Below are 22,802 nucleotides of genomic sequence, written 5' to 3'. Positions count from 1 at the left end.
CTGTATATATAATGTTTACTTACAATTCCACTAATTTCAACTATACAAATTAAATTGCAAAGTACAGTTGCAAACTGTGAACTACTACAAATACCATACAAACATATTGCAATCCAAATTGCATACAACCATACCAGATCATACTCAACCAATCTGCAAATAGTCACTGCTAACTGCATACTGCAAGTGAACTATTAGTTAGACCTCAGATATACCTCTCAGGGAGATCATAAAGTGCTTAAATAACTTAAAGTAAGAGTACAGATACTCAAGAGAGAAATATATCCACCATTTTATGTTAAATGACAAGATTGAACAGTTGAACCACCATCTTATGCATATCGCCATTTTGTGATATCTTTTCAACACGTGTTCTGTACATGGACTATCTGCTGCGGAGGCGGCAGTGTTATATAAGAAGAAAAGTTGAAGTTAAAGTATAACTGTCATATATATTTTTTGGGGAGTATTGGATTGTAGTGATTAATATCACCTTTGTGGCCCTATTAAAATTTTTCACTGTGTATTCAATTACCCCTTAATTCCACAGTTTTGTTCCCTGTACTGCCTACTTTTACCTCTGCTTAAAATAAGGTTGCTAGGCATGGTCCGTCTATGTGTTGAAGGACGCAGAAGCAGGCTGCGTGCAAGGTCACATTGCTGACAGCCAGGGACTGTAAGTAAATGATTAAAGCCAGGTCCTCCCCAGCAGCTGATAACAGTGCCTGGGCTGTGTGCACTTCTCCCTGTCCCTGCGCTTGGCAGACGCTCCCTCACTCAGTAGAGCTGGAGAAGTAGAGTTGAAGCAGCGCAGACCAGGGAAGGGAGATCTGCCGTCTGCTCAGTGTATAAATGAAAGCAACATGTGGTAAGAGGACCCCTTTGTGCTGCAGGAGATTAACCCTTTAGGGGGGAGGGCTCTGGTTGCTGACACTTTTGGGGGGTATTGTTACTGGCTAGTGAGGGCAGGCAAGAAAAGCCTCAGGGTGAGGGCAGTGGCGGCCATCTTAACTGAATAGTGAAATTGCAGTTTTATGCAGACTGGTTGCTAAGGGCTGAATCTTATTAAATATGGGGTAAGTCAGTCTAATAGTAACTGATTCTGAAATATCATGTTATTAGTAACTACATATATGAAAATTGAAATTAGGGTCTAAGTGTGACAGTTATCCTTTAATAAGGAAGTTATTTGAAGCATTTGGTGTGCTATTTAAACCTACTGTTTCCATAGAACGACACTAGAGGAATTACAGAGTAACAGACAGTCTGGTTAGACTAAAAGTCAGAGATATCAAAATTCTTCTAATGCCACAGCGCAAAAAGCACTTTATAGTGCTGCGCCTGCCACAGTGGAACTATAGCCCTCAGAGGGTGAAGAGATAGCGCTCCTAAACTTGCACAGAAAATAGCACATTAGAGCAGGTGAGCGCCAGCATATACCGCCGCGCAGCAACTTTTGCCTGAGTGAGCACGCAAAGACACCTCAGTGGAGCTACCATAAAGGCCATAGAACGTGTGTATTAGTCAAACTGCAGCCGACTCTTAAAGTGGCAGAATGGCAAAGGCAAATTAGTCAGAGAAAGAGCGCCAACCCTCCTGCGATCCCTAGAGAGAGAAAGAGATGCATGGTGGCAGGCCCAAGTCTAGAGCTAGAGTGCCTGCACCGCTATCCACGGAGAGACCACGTATTGCAGTCAGCTAGTTTCCCACCACTAGGCCCAAAGCCTGCAGCAGCGTATCCAAGCCAGCGCATTGCAAGTCATCACAAAGCATCGCAAGTCTGCACAGAGCATCGCAACTCCGCGCAGAGCATCGTAAGTCAGAGCAGAGCATCGCAAGTCAGAGCAGAGCATTGCATCACATCAAGAAAAGTCTCCTTTAAGACATTTGTTACAGCAACCTTCAGATTGCAGTATCCTGCTCTTCAGAATAAGGTCAGAGCTTTCCTTGTATTACTTATGCTTTGGCATAAAGAGACATTTTTTTTTTGTTTTCAGAAATAAGAGACTTTAAATAAAAACAAAGGACAATTTGTAGTACACAGACTCTAAAGCATTTAAAGTGAAAGTCATTTATTGCCTGCATTTATCGCTGTTGTATTTAGAGTGAAAGTCATTTATTTCTGCATTTGTCAATATTGCATTTAAAGTGAAAGGACTCTTAATATTCATATTGATTGTTATAGCATTTAAAGTAAAATGTATGAACCTAGTATTACCATGCCACTGTTAGAGGATACAAAGATAGATAGAGTAGAGGGGGAAGAGCAATGGAACCTGCTTGAGGTAGAAGAGTCTGATGCAGCATTAGTCTTTCCTCAAACAAATATAGCCCAAACAGATGAACTAAGACATTCATCACATGCCAGAAAACCAACCCCAAAGATATTGGAAATTTTGGAGCAAGAAGCAGAATTAAAAAGAAAAAAGTTCACCAGAATGTATGAGAAGTGGAAATTTTACATTAAAGGCATTCGTGGAAAGTTAAAACAAAAAAGTATAAAAGGAAACTTGAGTGATATGGTAGAGACGGTAAAAGAATCTGAATCAGAGCTTATGGCAGCATATGTCAACCCGCGGTCGCTTACGACACCTTCCCAGGACATTGTAAGGAACATGGACACATGTACAGCGGTCACTAAAGATTTAGTAAAGCTCTTGAGAGAACTATCAGCTGCAGAAAACTATGATGAAGTTAAAGCAAGAAGTAGAATGAATGAGCTTTTTCTGAGACTATGCTAGGTCCTTAGGGGGAACCACAATCTCAAGTGTGACTTCCTTTGCTAGCAGATGTGCCACCCATATATCAGAGTCCTCAAATACTTCAACTTGCTGTCAAAAAAGCCGAAATTGAGATAGAAGCTGCCATCAAGGCGCAGCGCCAACGGATAGCTGAAAGGGATGCACAACGCCATCAGATGGAAGCTGAAATTGAGGCAGAGTGCCATCAAATGGAAGCTGAAATCGAGGCACAGCGCCAACAGATGAAAAGTCTTGAAAGGCAGCAAGAAGTTAAGATCATAGAAGCCAGATTTAGAGTACATGAGGAGGATATGAGTCAGAGTAGTCATAGGTTCAAATCTGTACTAACTGAAGAAAAAGGCTCCTATTTTCCTTCATATGCCCAGGAGAATGGAATCATATAGTGAAGAAATAAGTTATTATCCTTCCATCCCAGCTCATAAAAACAAAGAGAGGCCTAGTCCAGTGTTAGGAAAAAGGTGTGTGAAAAGTGTTTGTCCCGAAGCCTTGGTACCACGAAAGGTGATCACAGGAGGGAACCCTATGCTGTTCAAACTGATCTAGGATGGGGTGTTGTTGGAGGAAAACAGCAGATCGCAAACTCAAGACAGGTAACAGGATTGTGTCATCGAGTATCTGTCCAAGAGTTACCAACTGTAAGTCTGGCAAAAGTAATCAAGATCCTTGAATCCGACTTTGCAGATTAAAGTTCTAAAGAAAAGAGTGTATCCCAAGAAGACATAAAGTTCGTACACACTCTAGGAGAAAATATTCAGCAGAATCAACAAGGTCATCTTGAAATACCCTTACCTTTTAGATAACGACCTTGTCTGCCAAATAACAGAAATCTTGCCCTAGAAAGATAAATGTTTGAAGAAAAAGATGGGAAGAGATCCCAAATTCAAGCAGGAACATTTGAAATTCATGGAAGACATCCTCGAAGAAGGACATGCAGAGAAAGTTAATAACCAACCTAAAGAAGGAGAAGTGTGGTACATCCCACATCAAGGTGTTTACCACTCAAAGAAACCAGATAAGATTAGAGTAGTATTTGATTGCTCAGCAAAGTACAATGGTGTTGCATTAAATGATCATCTACTAAGAGGACCAGATCTTACAAACACTGTGCCTGGAGTACTTTGTAGATTCAGAAAGTATCCTGTAGCGGTCATGTGTGACGTTGAAAAGATGTTCCACCAGTTTCATGTAAATAAATGAAGATATAGACTTCCTGAGGTTTCTATGGTGGGAGGATGGAGATACAGAGCCAGCAAAATACAGAATGAAAGTACATTTGTTTGGAGCAGCATCATCTCCAGGTTGCGCCAATTATGGTATGAAGTACCTGGCCAATCAAAATGAAAAGGATTACCCATCAGCTGCATATTTTCTGAAGAAAAACTTTTATGTAGATGATGGTCTCATAAGTCTAGAGTCTACAGAATCTGCAATCAAACTAGTGAAAGAAAGCCAAGAGTTATGCGCAGGAGGAAACCTGTGCCTTCACAACTTCATCTCAAACAACAGAGAGGTACTGGAATCCATCAGTGACTCTGAACGTGCAGCAACAATGAAGAATGTAGATCTCAATTATGATCATATTCCAGTTCATGACGTACTTCGATTGGGATGGAATTTAGAGAACGACAAGTTCTTCTTTGAAGTACAGTTGATATAAAAAGTCTACACACCCCCTGTTAAAATGTCAAGTTTCTGTGATGTAAAAAAATGAGACAAAGATAAATCATTTCAGAACTTTTTACACCTTTAATGTGACCTATAAACTGTCCAACTCAATTGAAAAACAAACTGAAATCTTTTAGGTGGAGGGAAGAAAACAAAACAAAAATATTGTGGTTGCATAAGTGTGCACACCCTTTTATAACTGGGGATGTAGCTGTGTTCAGAATTAAGAAATCACATTCAAAATCATGTTAAATAGGAGTCAGCATACACCTGCCAAATAAAGTTCAGCTGCTCTAGTTGGTCTTTCCTGAGATTTTCTTAGTCGCATCCCACAGCAAAAGCCATGGTCCACAGAGAGCTTCCAAAGCATCAGAGGGATCTCATTGTTAAAAGGTATCAGTCAGGAGAAGGGTACAAAAGAATTTCCAAGACATTAGATATACCATGCAACACAGTAAAGACAGTCATTATCAAAAGGAGAAAATATGGCACACCAGTGACATTACCAAGAACTGGTTGTCCATCCAAAATTGATGAAAAGACGAGAAGAAAACTGGTCTGGTAGGCAAGAGGCCTACAGCAACATTAAAGGAGCTGTAGGAATATCTGGCAAGTACTGGCTGTGTGGTACATGTGACAACAATCTCCCGTATTCGTCATATGTCTGGGCTATGGGGTTGAGTGGCAAGACAAAAGCCTTTTCTTACGAAGAAAAACATCCAAGCCAGGCTACATTTTGCAAAAATACATCTGAAGTCTCCCAAAAGCATGTGGGAAAAGCTGTTATGGTCTGATAAAACCAAGGTTGAACTTTTTGGCCATAATTCCAAAAGATATGTTTGGCGCAAAAACATCACTGCACATCACCAGAAGAACACCAAACCCACAGTGAAGCATGGTGGTGGCAGCATCATTCTTAGGGGCTGTTTTTCTTTAGCTGGAACTGGGCCTTAGTTAAGCTAGAGGAAATTATGAACAGTTCCAAATACCAGTCAATATTGGCACAAAACCTTCAGCCTTCCGCTAGAAAGTTGAACATGAAGAGGAACTTCATCTTTCAGCATGACAACGACCCAAAGCATAAATCCAAATCAACAAAGGAATGGCGTCACCAGAAGAAGATTAAAGTTTTGGAATGGCCCAGCCAAAGCCGAGACCTGAATCCGATTGAAATCTGTGGGGTGATCTGAAGAGGGCTTGTGCACAGGAGGTGCCCTCGCAATCTGACAGATTTGGAGTGTTTTTGTAAAGAAGAGTGGGCAAATCTTGCCAAGTCAAAATGTGCCATGCTGATAGACTCATACCCAAAAAGACTGAGTGCTGTAATAAAATCAAAAGGTGCTTTAACAAAGTATTAGTTTAAGGGTGTGCACGCTTATGCAACCATATTTTATTTTTATTTTTTTCTTCCCTCTACCTAAACGATTTCAGTTTGTTTTTCAATTGAGTTGTAAAGTTTATAGGTCACATTAAAGGTCGAAAGTTCTAAAATTATTTATCTTTGTCTCATTTTTTTACATCACAGAAGTCTGACATTTTAACAGGGGTGTGTAGATTGAAGAGAAAATTTGCAACTAGATGAACCATTCTTTCCACACTGGCTTCTATATTTGATCCATTAGGATTCTTGGCCCCAGTAATCCTCAGAGAAAAAGAAATACTGCAAGAATTATGGAAGCAGAAGTTGGGATGGGATAAGCCCATACCTAAGAAAATTGAGGTCAAGGTGGGAGAGTTGGATAAGAAACTTGCAAAACTTGAGAGAAGTTCGGATACCCAGATGTTTTGTACCTCATTATTTCGGAATATACAAAAAAATTGAACTTCATCATTTTTCAGATGCCAGTAGTTATGGTTATGGTCAGTGCTCCTACATCAGAGTAATAGGAGAAGGAAAGATACACTATGCCCTGGTTATTGGGAAGGCCAGAGTTGCACCTATCAATATTCAGACAATACCAAGACTTGAACTGACAGCAGCAGTTGTTTCAGCATCAGTAAGCAAGTTTCTGAGAGAAGAATTGGAATTGAAAATAGATGTAGAATATTTTTGGACAGACTCACAAGTTGTCCTAGGATACATAAACTACGAAGTTCGAACATTCCATATCTTTGTCGCCAACAGAGTTGAGAAAATTCAGGAAATAACAAATCCGGAACATTGGCATCACATTGACACAAAGCATAACCCAGCAGATCATGCTTCAGGAGGCCTGAATGTAACAGAATTTAAAAATTCTAACTGGTTCACCGGTCCTTCGGGAAAAGGAAATCACGCCCAGTAAAGGTTACAAGCAATTATCTATGGGTGATCCAGAAGTAAAAGTTGTACAAACATTGAGCACTGATTCCAAGTGTCAAGATGACATACTTGAAAGACTAGCCACATGTTCAAAATGGAATACAGTCATAAACGTAGTAGCTCGAATTCAACATTTGGCAAAGGGAATCAGAAAGAAGGAATTGTTGAATGTAGAAGAAAGAATGAAAACTAAAGAAACAGTCATAAGACTCATTCAACAGAGATTCTACAGTGAATTAGTCAAGAACCTAAAATGCTTCCAAACACCCATTGTACAAGCTTAATCTTGTTCTGCAGCATGGTATACTGAAGGTGGGAGAGAGACTGGAAAATGCATTGTTACCTAGCAGAGTGAAGCATCCAGCAATTCTACCCAAAAACTCTACCTTTACGAAATTGATTATTGATCACTACCACAACATATCCTTGCATCAAGGAAGAAGCTTTACCCAAAGCTGTTTGAGAGAAGGTGGTTACTGAATTGTGAAAGGAAGCAAAGTTATAATGTGTAGTCTGCAGAAAGGCACGTAGACCTACAGAAGAACAAAGAATGGCAGATTTACCTGCAGATCGTGTAAACCCATCACCACCATTTCTTTATAGTGGAATGGATTGTTTTGGCCCATTCCTCACCAAACAGAACCGCAAAGAGTACAAGAGATATGGACTAATATTTAAATGTCTGAGCTCCAGTGCAATGCACCTGGAAAATGTTAGAGGATATGTCAACTGACGCATTGATCAATGCCTTAAGATGTTCCATAGCCATTAGAGTTGCAAACTGTGAACTACTACAAATACCATACAAACATATTGCAATCCAAATTGCATACAACCTTACCAGATCATACTCAACCAATCTGCAAATAGTCACTGCTAACTACATACTGCAAGTGAACTATTAGTTCGACCTCATATATATTTCTCAGAGAGATCATAAAGTGCCTAAATAACTTAAAGTGAGAGTACAGATACTCAAGAGAGATATATATCCACTATTTTATGTTGAATGACAAGAACGAACACTTGAGCCACCATCTTATGCATACCGCCATTTTATGAATCTTTATGCAACACGTGTTTTGTACATGGACTATCTGCTGCGGAGGTGGCAGTGTTAAATATGAAGAAAAGTTGACGTTAATAAAGAAGTTATTTAAACTATTTGGTGTGCTCTTTAAACCCACTGTTTCCATAGAACGACGCTAGAGGAATTACAGAGTTACAGACAGTCTGGTTAGACTAAAAGTCAGAGATATCAAAATTCTTCTAATGCCACAGCGCAAAAGGCACTTCATAGTGCTGCGCCTGCCACAGTCCAGTAGTGTTAGACCTCCCTGACTGCTTCCTTAAATGGGTTTTCTGAGATGGTGAAATCAATGAATAGGTGATCAATATCAGACCAGTGGAGGTCCAACACCTAGCACTACTGCTAATCTGCTGTTTGAAGAGGCGGCGCTCAGGTGAGTGCTGTAGCCTCCTTACAGCATACCAAGCACACTGCCATCAAACATATTGCGGCTATGCTTTGTATTACAGCTCTGCCCATTCACCTAAATGGGACGGAGCTGCACCTAGGCTACAGACTAATAAATGTAATGTCACTGATCTAGGAAAAGGCAGCAGTGCTAGACAGGGTGCTGCAACCTCCTCAAACAGCTGATTGGCATAGATGCAAGGGGTCAGATCCGCGCCATCTCAAATTGATAACCTAAACTAAATATGGCAATATGAAAATCTTGGGCAACCTCTTTAATGATCCAGCAGTGCACTAATACAGAGCTTTTCGGATCATGATCTCATAACTAAGAGGGGTCAGACCGGGAAGAAAAATACAGTGGTTGTAGATGCACAGAAATGTGAATTAATATTGCTTGTATGTGAGAGACAGAGCTGTGTATGCAGCAGAATTGTGTTTGTCAGCTATGTATGCAGCAGAGCTGTATGTATGTGTATGTACGGTATGTATGTTGGCTGTGCATGCAGCACAGCTCTGTGTATGAGTGTGTATATACTGTATATGTGTAATGTGTGTGCTGCAAAGCTGTGCGTCTAATGTGCATACTGCACTGCTGTGTGTGTATAATACGTGTACCGTAGAGCTGTGTGTATAATGTGCGTACTGTACGGCTGTGTGTCTGTGTTACTAATATACATGCTTCAAAGCTCTATGTGATGTGTCTGTATGTGTGTGTATAATATGCATAGTGCAGAGCTGTGTCTGTCTGTATAATTTGTGTACTGCCGGCTGTGTGTGTAAGATATGCTTACTGCAATGCTATGTGTGTATTTATATAATGCCATAATCATGGCGAGTAAACTTAAAAAGTAAATAATCTGGCAGAACAAGCATGGCAGGACACTGCAGAGAAATGACAGGAGATGCATTTACTTAGGGTAAAGACACATTTAATGAGGTGACCACATGCACCATTGCAGTTTGTTACAATAATCAACAGATGACACACTAAGGTTAACAGGAACTGACCAAAACCTTTATGCTAGACCCCAAAATGAATGAGCCTCCACTTCCTTAAACCACCATGGAAGGATTAAAAGGTAGAACATATATTTTTCTAATTTTTTTATGTCTACACCTGGGTGCGTCATATAGTCAGGTGTGTCTTACAGGCTGAAAAATACGGTATATAATCTGCTCAGCTCTTGCTCTACAACTTTGCACTTTACTTTTATCCTGCCGTCCGAAGCACCACATTTGTGTTATTTTTTACTTTAATTTATTTGTGTATGCCAATCATGTTGTTAATATGTGTTAAAAATAAATAAATGATATAATCATGTTTATGGTGTAACTATAATGTTTTTTTATTATTATTCAAGCGCATATACCCTTATTGGTTCTTGCTCTACAACTTTCTGCCTGCAGATTGCACTGCATTTCATGGTGACACATTCTCTTCAACAACATTAAAAGTGAAAAGATATAATATATAATAATTTTATCAAAGAAAAGAAAGCAAAGAAATCTCTTTACCTCGAGGGCCATACACTGAGATAAGCCAATCATCAGTCATGAAATCTGGTGTAAGATGAATGTATTCGCCTGGTTCTCCACACTTTCTATACTGTTGGGTATAAGGGTCATTCGCATGCTGCACGGTAGGCTCAGCGATGATAATATCTGCCTAACATTACAAACACACAAATACATTATATTTGCAGATTCACAGATAAATAATGAAACAAATATAAAACACACCAGTCATTTAAAAAAAAATTATCCAGCATTTTACTGTACCGCATCATAGGTTTCTGTTTTGGGTCTCGTATAGTTCTTATTTGACCAAGACTTGGGAATCAAGATCTTCACACTTCGTATGTAGAACTTTTTTTCTGTGGCATCAAATAAAACACCTGTAGCTTCTTCCACCATATCCTTTGGGGTGGAAAAAAATTATTAAATATCATATAATTACTCATTTTGTTTCCAATCTGTCATTTATTCTGAATTTCATAAAAGCTAATTCTTTTTTGTATATAATAAAAAAATCACACAGTCCTCTAATAAAAAATATAAAAGCTACGTGTTTCAAACCTATGTGGACCTGTTCGAGCCAATGCACATAATTTCGAAATGCATAGCTTTTTGCATTTTTAACCGGGTTGTCTTTTTTAATAAATATACAAGAATTTGCTTTTATCAAACTTCCAAGCACTGGAATATTTTCTACCTAATGGAGTAATTTCTCAGGAGATGGCATTACTCCGCGCACTTCCACAAATTGAGACACCAGTGTAGATATCAAGTTGGATGAGCTAAACAACTAACTCTATTTTTATACTGTTGGCACCCAGTCGGTGTGTAGCTGAAGATGGAGGAGGCTGAACAGAAAGGACTTCTATGCACTTGCAATATTTCTGCAAAATAGCTTGTTCCTGCAGTTTGCTGAAAGTCTCGTAGTCTTGTTTATTGAAGCATTTTTGTGTATATATACATATATATAATTTTTCATTTTTTTCTGTCTCTTATTAGACAGCTGTGGTCACATTAAGGATCTCTGAGGAACTCTAAGACCAGCAGAAGCGGGCTCTCTGCTACAATAATCTATTACAGTGTAAAGTGTATAAGGTCGCAGGGGAGCTCTCTTCTTAATGTGAGCATATCCCCTGCTGGCTATAAAATTAAGGCCCCTGTCAGACGAGCGAGTTCCATGCATTGGACATGCAGCGTGAGTATGCGGCAGCTCCCATCCTGACCTCCCAGCACTGATAGGATCACATAGCATTTATATGATTTATGATGCTGTGTAACCCCTACAGTTCTAGAATGTATTGTATAACACTGACAGCATTATGTCAGTGTTAGGGCTCTTTCACACGAGAGGATGCCGTGCGCGGAATCCACTGCGTAAAAAACAGCCAAGCCCTGCTCCGGACAGCAGAGACATGGAGCAATAACATGATTGATAATTCTCCGTGCCTCTCTGTGAGCTTGTTACTACAAAATCACAGTGAGATAAAGCTGTCACATGTGATTTTGTAGCAAAAAGGTCACAGAGAGGCACGGAACATTATCAATCATGTTAATGCTCCCTCTCTGCTGTCCGGAGCGGGGCTTGGCTGACTTTCACGCAGCACATTCCGCGCACGGCATTCCAGAACTGTAAGGGAGGTCAGAAAGGTGCTGGGACGTCAGGACAGGTGCTGTTGCATACTCACGCTGAAAGTCCAATGCATGGAACTCACTCATGTAAAAGGGGCCTAACTGTGAGCCGTAAGACCTTAAATTAACCCCTTCTTGCTCTGTGGCAGGAAGAGTTTAATTCACCTTTGTCATGAAAAATAAATAAGTAAAAACATAATTAATAAATCAAAAAATGTAAAAAGTAAAAAATGTATAGCTATAGTTTCTTGACTTAGCAATTGTATAGCAAACTTAGTACACATACATACACACATTTCCCCCCTTTATCGTTTATAAAAAATAATAAAAAATAATATATATATACAGTACAGACCAATAGTTTGGACACACCTTCTCATTCAAAGAGTTTTCTTAATTTTTATGACTATGAAAATTGTAGATTCTCACTGAAGACATCAAAACTATGAATTAACACATGTGGAATTATATACATAACAAAAAAGTGTGAAACAACTGAAAATATGTCATATTCTAGGTTCTTCAAAGTAGCCACCTTTTTGCTTTGATTACTGCTTTGCACACTCTTGGCATTCTCTTGATGAGATTCAAGAGGTAGTCATCTGAAATGGTTTTCACTTCACAGGTGTGCCCTGTCAGGTTTAATAAGTGGGATTTCTTGCCTTATAAATGGGGTTGGGACCATCAGTTGCGTTGTGGAGAAGTCAGGTGGATACACAGTTGATAGTCCTACTGAATAGACTGTGAGAATTTGTATTATGGAAAGAAAAAAGCAGCTAAGTAAAGAAAAACGAGTGGCCATCATTACGTCCGAAAAATTGGGAAAACTTTGAAAGTGTCCCCAAGTGCAGTTACAAAAACCATCAAGCGCTACAAAGAAACTGGCTCACATGCGGACCGCCCCAGGAAAGGAAGACAAAGAGTCACCTCTGCTGCGGAGGATAAGTTCATCCGAGTCACCAGCCTCAGAAATCGCAGGTTAACAGCAGCTCAGATTAGAGACCAGGTCAATGCCACACAGAGTTCTAGCAGCAGACACATCTCTAGAACAACTGTTAAGAGGAGACTGTGTGAATCAGGCCTTCATGGTAGAATATCTGCTAGGAAACCACTGCTAAGGACAGGCACCAAGCAGAAGAGACTTGTTTGGGCGAAAGAACACAAGGAATGGACATTAGACCAGTGGAAATCTGTGCTTTGGTCTGATGAGTCCAAATTTGAGATCTTTGGTTCCAACCACAGTGTCTTTGTACGACACAGAAAAGGTGAACGGATGGACTCTACATGCCTGGTTCCCACCGTGAAGCATGGAGGAGGAGGTGTGATGGTGTGGGGGTGCTTTGCTGGTGACACTGTTGGGGATTTATTCAAAATTGAAGGCATACTGAACCAGCATGGCTACCACAGCATCTTGCAGCGGCATGCTATTCCATCCGGTTTGCATTTAGTTGGACCATCATTTATTTTTCAACAGGACAATGACCCCAAACACACCTCCAGGCTGTGTAAGGGCTATTTGACCATGAAGGAGAGTGATGGGGTGCTGCACCAGATGACCTGGCCTCCACAGTCACCGGACCTGAACCCAATTGAGATGGTTTGGGGTGAGCTGGACCGCAGAGTGAAGGCAAAAGGGCCAACAAGTGCTAAGCATCTCTGGGAACTCCTTCAAGACTGTTGGAAGACCATTTCAGGTGACTACCTCTTGAAGCTCATCAAGAGAATGCCAAGAGTGTGCAAAGCAGTAATCAAAGCAAAAGGTGGCTACTTTGAAGAACCTAGAATATGACATATTTTCAGTTGTTTCACACTTTTTTGTTATGTGTATAATTTCACATGTGTTAATTCATAGTTTTGATGCCTTCAGTGTGAATCTACAATTTTCATAGTCATGAAAATAAAGAAAACTCTTTGAATGAGAAGGTGTGTCCAAACTTTTGGTCTGTACTGTATATACACAGTTGTGTTCAAAATTATTCAACCCCCACTGAAATTGAGTGTTTTGGCCAGTTTGACATTGATTTTGATAATTTCAGTCATCTTGTTTACAATTAAATCAAAGAGGCACTTGTAAGTCAGACAAATATAACATAACATTTATAATGAAATAACCACAAATGTCTTTTCTGTGCTCACATCATTATCAGTTTTATTCAACCCCCAAGTGACATTCAATCTTAGTACTTAGTACAACATCCTTTTCCAGTTATAACAGCTTTTAAATGTGAAGCATAGCTTGACACAAGTGTCTTGCAGCGATCTACGGGTATCTTCGCCCATTCTTCATGGGCAAAACCCTCCAGTAAAGTCACATTTTTAGGCTTGCGCGCTGCAACTTCTTTCTTTAAGTCCCACCAGAGGTTCTCAATCGGATTTAAGTCTGGTGACTGCGATGGCCACTTCAAAATGTTCCAGCCTTTAATCTGCAACCATGCTCTAGTGGACTTGGAGGTATGCTTGGGATCATTGTCCTGTTGAAAGGTCCAACGTCTCCCAAGCCTCAGGTTTGTGACGGACTGCATCACATTTTCATCCAATATCTCCTGGTACTGAAGAGAATTCATGGTACCTTGCACACGCTGAAGCTTCCCTGTACCTGTAGAAGCAAAACAGCCCCAAAGCATGATTGACCCCCCGCCATGCTTCACAGTAGGCAAGGTGTTCTTTTCTTCATAGGCCTTGTTCTTCCTCCTCCAAACATAGCGTTGATCCATGGGCCCAAACAGTTCTAATTTTGTTTCATCAGTCCACAGAACACTATCCCAAAACATTTGTGGTTTGTCCACATGACTTTTGGCATACTGCAGTCGACTCTTCTTATTCTTTGGAGACAGCAAGGGGGTGCGCCTGGGAGTTCTGGCATGGAGGCCTTCATTACACAGTGTGCGCCTTATTGTCTGATCTGAAACTTCAGTACCCACATCTGACAAATCTTTTTTCAGTTCCTCAGCAGTCGCACGGGGACTTTTCTCCTCTTTGCGCTTCAGGTAGCGCACAGCATTTGAAGTCAGCATCTTCTTTCTGCCACGACCAGGTAGCGTTTCAACAGTGCCCTTTGCCTTGAATTTGCAAATGATGCTTCCTATGGTGTCTCTTGGTATGTTTAACATCTTTGCAATCTTCTTATAGCCATTGCCCTTCCTGTGAAGAGAAATCACCTCTTCTCTTGTCTCGGACCATTCTCTTGACTTCACCATGTTTGTAAACACACCAGTAAATGTCTAGAAGGAGCTGAGTATCACAGTCTTTTTAAATCTGCCTAATTGGTGCTTATTGTGTTTGATTGCTGATCCTTGACATCCACAGGTGTTTTCAATACCTGATTGAAAACACTTGAATGAACCTCTGTTCTTAAGAGTGGTAGTCTTTAAGGGGTTGAATAATTGTGTCAAAGAAGAAATCACAAAAAAAACATTTAATACTGTATTACAAAAACTATTGATGTCATTTTAGTTGCATTTGGTTATTTAAAAAGTCCTTGTAAGATTTCATTCTGAACACAATTACAAATGTACACTAAATTCCCTAAAACCCTTTACAGCATTGGGGGTTGAATAATTTTGAACACAACTGTATATATATTATTTTTAGGCTACTTTCACATTTGCGGCAGAGTTATCCGGCAATCTGCAGGCAAACGGACAGCATTTGTAGACGGATCCGGATGTATTGCATTGCAAGAACGTATCCGTCTCTCCAGATGTCATCCGGAGAAACGTATCCGTTATATATTTTTTTAACAGTCTGCGCATGCGCAGGCCGGAAGGACGGATCCGGCATTGCAGTATTTTTAATGTCGGATCCAGTACTAATACATTTCAATGTAAATTAATGCCGCAACTGATCCGGAATATTTGACGGAGATACTACCGCAGCATGCTATGGTATTTCGCCTGTCCAAAATGCCGTTCAGTGACTGAACTGAAGACATCCTGATGCATCCTGAACGGATTTCTCTCCATTCAGAATGCATGGGGATAAAACTGATCAGTTCTTTTCCGGTATAGAGCCCCTATGACGGAAATCAGTGCCGGAAAAGAAAAACGCTACTGTGAAAGTGCCCTTAGCTATAGTATAGTGGACTTTGTGTGTGTAAAATATACAAATGTACACACATTTTTTTTACTTTTTGCTTTCTTAAAAAATTTTACAATTTTGAAATGTTTTGTCTTTCAATCTTTTATAACAGTTAGAAAAACAAATTGATAAGAAAGGAAAAATAGACATTTTTGGCATAATTTTCAGTTTTTCCTTAAAGGGGTTATTAAACCCTATCCGGAAGCTTATAGGCCGAGAACCAGTAGATTGTAGAATGGAGCCACAGTGCTAGAGTAGAGTGGCAGGAACAGGTGAGATTCTTTTTACTATGTACAAAACGCCCCAGAGGCTAGTTCAAAACTACTATAAAACTGGACAATCCGTTAAAGGGCTTTCAAATCCAAAAAGCAAAAATTTCACAACTGCAAATTTCCTATATTAGTTCTCATTTTAGGTATTGTTGTTAATGCCGCTCAAGTAATTTTCCAGTATCTCTTGAGTGCTGTCCCATAAAATAAGGCAGTCATCTATAACTAAACAACAAATTCTCTAGGTTAAGATGGATAAGAGACTTGCATATGGTAAATCGCGCTTCTGGAAACAAAAGTCTCTTGTTTCACAGGCAGCAAAGTGTTAAGTGGAGAATTTATTGAATATAAGAGATTTACAAGGATAATAAAAGAGATTAAAGAGTGAAAAAATAGGAAGAAGGTTATGTGCGCAGAGGGCGTCCCCTCAGAGATAGAGCAGAGGTCTGGCTTGATGCCATGACAAAGGGCTTTCCAGACATTTTCCAGGCCACCTGCCATGTGGACATTCCCCATCCAATATTGCACACCCCGTAGAATTTAACAGCAACATCTTGTGTTAAAATACATAATTGAGCTACAAGAATTGTTTGGTCTAAAAAGTGAGCCTTCTGTCTCTGATCATCCTGGCTACTTTATCTGCATGAGACCTCTACAGGGGCTTAATAACAGAATGGCTGTTCTGGGGACATGCTACACATTCCATTGTTAAAAGCAGTTGAAGTTTGATCACACACTAGAGTCTATAAAATATTATAGATGCAGAGGAAGAGGTCTCAAGTCACTGTGGGATCAGGGTTAAAGGGTTTGTCCGGGTTCAGAGCTGAACCCAGACTACCCACATTTCATTTTCACCCCTCCAGCTCCCCCCCGGATATTAGCTTCGGAGCATTTCATGCTCTGATGCTCTTCCTTGCCCTGCGCAATACAGCAAGGGCTTTTTTGTTTATGTTTTTACACTGGTAGGCGGAGGCTTCTGCCCAGCAGTGCATTTGATGACATCACCAGCACTGATGGTCAAGATTTACAGACTAGGGCAGCGCTAAAGCCCACTCATTAGTGCTGGTGACATCATCGAACCCACTGCTAGGCGGAAGCCTTCGCCTACACTTCCCCATAGAGAGCCTAGTACGTCACCGGATCTCTTAAAAAACCTCTGTAATGTGAGATTCAGCGCAGGGCAAAGGAGAGGATTGGAGCATGAAATGCTCATATCAGAGGGGCTGCCTGGGTGAAAATAGAGGTATGTCCAGGTTCAGCTCTGAACCTGGACAACGCCTTTAAATGAGTACAAAGGGGGAACTATTAATGATGGTGTCACTTCTGCTGTAGAAGGGAAAAGTGAGGACATTACTGAGAGGGGCATCAAAAGGGGACACCATTAATGGTGGTGTAACTGCTGCTGCAGGGGGCATAAGGGGATACATTATTACTGAGGGAGGGCATAAATGGGAACAATGTTAACGAGTGGGGGCATGAAAGGGATCATGAGTACTGAGTGAGACAGTAAAAGGGGACATAAATACTGAGTAAAGAGGTCAAAAGAGGGCAATATACTGTGTGAAGGGTAATTCAATTGGCACTTTGACAGTGTGGCGCCTATAGATGGCACAAAAGGGGAACACCAAGAGTGGTACTATTACCGTCTGGATTACTATGGAAGGAAAGTTTATTTAGAAGGTGGGGAACATGTGGGAAGTGTGCTGCAAAGATGTCTGCCTGTCAAATTGCTGCAATGACAAGTCATGATCGGAAGAAGTCCTTAAAGAGAACCTGTCATCTGGATTTTGGGTATAGAGCTGAGGACATGGGTTGCTAGATGGCCACTAGCACATCCGCAGTAACCAGTCCCTATAGCTCTGTGTGCTTTTATTGTGTAGAAAAAACGATTTTATACATATGCAAATTAACCTGAGATGAGTCAGAGCTTGAAAATATGACTCTTCTCTGGTCACACAAGTAAGATATCACTCTTTTATGTTAATTTGCATATGTATCAAATATTTTTTTTTTACACAATAAAAGCACACAGAGCTATGGGGACTGGGTATTGCGGATGTGCTGGCGGCCATCTAGTAACCCATGTCCTCAGCTCTATACCCAAAATCTTGGTGACAGGTTCCCTTTAAAGGGGTTGTCTCACATGGAACATTGGTTGCATATTGCTAGGATATGCCACCAATGTCAGTTATGTGGTAGGTGGGACCCACACTCTAGAATGAAGCTCTAATGGAGCACGAGAGTGCACCAAGTCAGCTTGGTTAGCTTGGCTATTTCCAGCAATTCCATAGAAGTGAATCGAGCAGTGGCTGAGCTTGCACGGTGTGCTCTCCATTCCATTTGATGTGCCATTCAGCTATTTTTGGGCACCCCCACAGAAATGAACGGAGGGTGGAAATGAATGCGCCGTGCACTCTCCCTAACTTTGGCACTCCGTTCTAGAGATATGGGCAGGTCCCATAGGTAGTACCCACACCTATCTGACATTGGTAGCATTTCCTATTGATAAGCCACAAATATTCCAGGTGAGACAACCCCTTTAAGTTTTAATGGTGTCTACTGAACTAGTATGCAGTACCCAGCATATGGAGCCCAGTTCATCACCTGTGCTAGTCCAAGTGCACTACAACAAAGTAGAAAACACAGATAAGAAATCACTGAGCTTATCACTAGATACTGCATGACACTATTGAGAAAATACTTAATTTGCAAATAGCAAATCAATATGATTCTTTTTGTTTTTACACAATGTCCTCCAATTCCTTTCTACACCAAAGAAAGGTAAATGAGCAGCTTTTTAAGGTTAAAAAATATCATGTTTATCATTCATTAAAGCTTAAAATAATTCCAATTCTTACCTTAATATTCTTAATGATCTGCAGATCTTCCGTGACATTAGGATTAATAGCAATAACTATATCTTCATATCCCCCATTATTTAGCTTTACCATGGAAGTCTCACTTTTAGCAAAGATGTGAAAAACTAAAATGAATGCCAAATAAATTCTTGGGGCCATTGTCAACGATTACGCCAACTGTATGAACATGATATATGAACATTTCCTCGTATGTAACATTTATATACTCTTATGTCTTATCAATAATTGTGTGTGGGTTTTCTTTATGAGGATTTTGAAAATGATTCTCTTTACGACCTTGTAATTTGTGATGAGTCATCAGCATTGGCTGAATGAAGAAATTGAAAGTTTCCTTATTTTTCCTTCCTGAGACAATAAAGGTACTAGCACGTACTAATTTTATGAGATTTGAAGTTGTTTCTGGTTCATAGGAAGAGTCAGGAACCACTCAAATATCTGTTAAATAGTTATTTTGGGATTAATTAGAGTATACATAGCTACAACATATGATCTGATGGTCTCTCTAGATACAAGCACAGTGGTCTTCCTTGGGTCATGGTAACTTTAAGTAATATTCAACATTTAATGATCATTACTTGTAAAACACCTGTGTTAATGAAGTGCAGGAGAGCAGGCACTGATTGTCTAGTGGCGCATCTACAGTCCAGTCCAGTACTACATGTTCTGAACTGCTCTGCAACGGAGCCAGAATAACCAGCTCATTTTAACCCGGGGTGCATTAGAATTTTTATGGTATATGGTGTACTATATTGGACCTTGAAGACGTTCTTGCCCTCATCATAAAAGCAATCAGCAGCAGCTCATTCTGGCTTTTATATATCTCATATATATAAAAATGAGTTTCTGTCTGTCTGTCTAGATGTCTGGACGTTCTTTATGCGCGACCAAACGACTGGACCGATCTTCACCAAATTTGGTACACAGGTACATCAGGTGTCCGGAAAGGTTTTAGCTCCCTAGGACGTACCGTTCCTGAGATATTACCAATAAATGAGCACCTCCCCCCCCAAATAGAAGCTTGCAAGTCTTTCTCTTCAAATCCCAACTGCGATAAGTATTAAGGCTGGTTACAGCCTGTATTTGTGGGCGGGGCTGCTGACTATATCTCTCTCCCGCGTCCTCACCCTGAGGACGGTTGCTTCATGCCTGCTTCCTCGGTCCGTCCCGTCACTTCCGGTTCGCGGCGCGTCACTTCCGGGGCTCCTCCGAGCGGCGGTCACCTCCTGGCTCGATATGCACTCCGGACCCGAGCGCTACACCTCCCTCTTGCGACGGCGGGACGGGTAGGGTCCGGCCTGCGGGTTACCCCCTCCTCAGGGTCTCATCCGTCCTCTGGCTTGGGCGCTGTCCCAGGCTGGCGTGCGTTCCGGCGGGGAGCGCGCGCCGGAGCTTCTCGGCCGGGCCTGGGCTTCCGGTCATGTGATCGGCGTGCGTTCCAGCTTGGAGCGCACGCCGGAATGCGGCCGGGCCCGGGCCCATGGTCACCTGCTCGACGTGCGTTCCAGCGTGGAGCGCGCGCCGGATCTCTCACTCAGGCCAGACGACTCCAGGGCAGGTAAGCTCTGTCCCCACTGGGTCCCTCATTACAGAGGCATCCTGTCTGGGCCCCCATGTTCCGGGCTTCTTGTGGTCGGATCGGCGTTCGTTCCAGCGTGGAACGCACGCCGATACCTGCTCCTACATCTGGGTCTCCTGCCCACTTTGCGACTTGGGACGGGGGGGCCCCGTCCCCCAGTCCACCCGTCCACATGGTCACCCCCCACAAGGAATTCTACCCTTGTTTCCGTGCTTGTGCATCACACCATAGGTCTTCCGCCCCGGTGCATTTGTTTATGGCGCAGTGGCGTGGTGCCACCCTCCTGTGCACACGTGTCTGGCGGCTGTGTCTGCCGCCCTCCTGGGCGCATGCGTCTGGCACCGCTGTAGTGCCGTCCTCGCATGCTCAGGTTTGGCACAAGCTGTCCCTTGCCGCCCTCCTGTGCACATGCGTGTGGCACCGCCGTGTTACACCTGGGTGCTGGTTATTGCTTGTTGTCTATACTTGGGTGCTGATAAGTTTTTTTTTTTTTCAAACATGAACAGGACTGCAGTGCCATCTTATATCCAGACTTCCTATCACGCACACATCTTTTGTCTGTTTTCCATGCTTCTTATCTCGCTCTCACACATCATCCGTAGTCTTCCTGGATTGCCCAGGCTCGTTCTGTCTCCGTCATCCTGGATCGCCCAGGCTCATTCTGTTTCTGTCTTCCTGGATCGCCCAGGCCCGTTCTGCCTTTGTCATCCTGGATCGCCCAGGCTCATTCTGCCTCTGTCATCCTGGATCACCCAGGCTTGTTCTGCCTCTGTCATCCTGGATCGCCCAAGCTCGTTCCTGTCTCTGTCATCCTGGATCGACCAGGCTCGTTCTGCCTCTGCCATCCTGGATCACCCAGGCTCGTTCTGCCTCTGTCATCCTGGTCCGCCCAGGCCCATTCTGCCTCTGTCATCCCGGATCACCCAGGCCCACGCTGCCTCTGTCATCCTTCCTTGCTCCCCGCCCGGTCCTCCGGTCCCGCATCTTCCTTCTCTTCCCTGCTCTCCTAAAGCGGTGTTTAAGAATAATGTTAATAATAAATCTAATTGGTACAAGTTCTTCTTTAGTACACCGGACCTGGGGGTATCTACAACTGTAATTAGGTATAATTGAATGTATTGTTTTCCATTTTTCATTTATTTTGCAGTACATTCCAGCCGAGAAGCCATGGTTGGCAGGCACGGGGCTGACCGGCCTGTTTCTCCATTCTGGTAAAAAAATGAAAATAAAAAAGGGGAAGAGAAAAGAAGCTTCAGGAACGCAGCGGAGAGACCAGACACCGGTGTGATCATTAAGGTGCTGCCTTGCGGACGCTGCTGCGGGGTCTGGGACTGCTGTTCTGGTTCCCATCGTCTATGATACCGCTGGCCCAGGTTAAGTAGGTTCGAACCTCCAGTGGACCCCTATTCCCACAAGTGCCTATCAATTGCTGCACAATCGCTCTATGCCTCCTCGACTGGAACCAGAAACTGCACCTTCCACTGCTGCTACCAGATGTAACACAGGTTATCCCCTTTGGGGTAGCTGACTCCATGAATGTTGTTTTAGTCGTGGGGTTTTGTTGCCGTGCCATTTTCCGGTTTCCTAATGTACCATTTTGGGCAATCTTTTCTTAAAACAAACAGGGCTGCGGTGCTGTCTTATATTCAGTCCTCCCGATCAGCCAGGTAGCTGCTCATCAGCTTCCCGAATTCTTCAGGTATCATGCATACGCCTTTTGTCTGTCTTCCCTGCTTCTTGACACACTCCCACGTCATCTGAGGTCTCTGTCATCCTGGATCGCCCAGGCTCGCTCTGCCTCTGCCATCCAGGATCATCCAGGCTCGCCCTGCCTCGGTCGTCCTGGATCGCCCAGGCTCGCTCTGCCTCTGTCTTTCTGGATCGCCCAGGCTCTCTCTGTTTCGGTTATCCTGGCTGGCCCAGGCTCGCTCTGTCTCTATCATCCTGGTTCGCCCAGGCTCGCTCTACCCCTGTCATCCAGGATCGCCCTGGCTCGTTCTGTCGTCCTGGATCACCCAGGCTCGCTCTGCTCCTGTCATCCTGGATCACCCAGGCCCGCTCTGCTCCTGTCATCCTGGATCGCCCAGGCCCCCTCTGCTCCTGTCATCCTGGATCGCCCAGGCTCGCTCTGCTCCTGTCATCCTGGATCGCCCAGGCTCGCTCTGCTCCTGTCATCCTGGATCACCCAGGCTCGCTCTGCTCCTGTCATCCTGGATCGCCCAGGCTCGCTCTGCTCCTGTCGTCCTGGATCGCCCTGGCTCACTCTGCTCCTGTCGTCCTGGATCGCCCAGGCTCGCTCTGCTCCTGTCGTCCTGGATCGCCCAGGCTCGCTCTGCTCCGGTCGTCCTGGATCGCCCAGGCTCGCTCTGCTCCTGTCTCCCTGGATCGCCCAGGCTCGCTCCGCTCCTGTCTCCCTGCATCGCCTAGGCTCGCTCCGCTCCTGTCTCCCTGGATCCCCAGGCTTGCTCTGCTCCTGGATCGCCCAGGCTTGCTCTGCTCCTGTCATCCTGGATCGCTCAGGCCCGCCCTGTCTCTGTAATTCGGCGTCACCCAGGCTCCCTCTGCCTCTGTCATCCTGGTTCGCCATGGTTTGCTCTGCCTCCGTCATCTAGGATCCCCTAGGCTCGCCCTACCTCGGTCATACTGGA

At 42.8% G+C, this 22,802-nt stretch overlaps 1 protein-coding gene across 1 annotated transcript in view; it reads right to left on the bottom strand.

Annotated features, from left to right (window-relative positions):
- The window catches only part of LOC122923480 (calcium-activated chloride channel regulator 1-like), a 75,971-nt gene extending 57,255 nt beyond the window's left edge, over positions 1-18,716 (bottom strand). The window contains 3 exon segments of the mRNA XM_044274299.1: positions 9,725-9,875; positions 9,989-10,126; positions 18,558-18,716. Coding sequence (XP_044130234.1) covers positions 9,725-9,875; positions 9,989-10,126; positions 18,558-18,716 — 448 coding nt within the window.
- Between the last annotated feature and the right edge of the window lie 4,086 nt (positions 18,717-22,802).

The sequence above is a fragment of the Bufo gargarizans genome, unplaced genomic scaffold (genome assembly GCF_014858855.1).
Source record: "Bufo gargarizans isolate SCDJY-AF-19 unplaced genomic scaffold, ASM1485885v1 original_scaffold_1640_pilon, whole genome shotgun sequence".
Lineage (NCBI taxonomy): Eukaryota > Metazoa > Chordata > Amphibia > Anura > Bufonidae > Bufo > Bufo gargarizans.
This window is presented reverse-complemented; position numbering and strand designations above follow the sequence as displayed.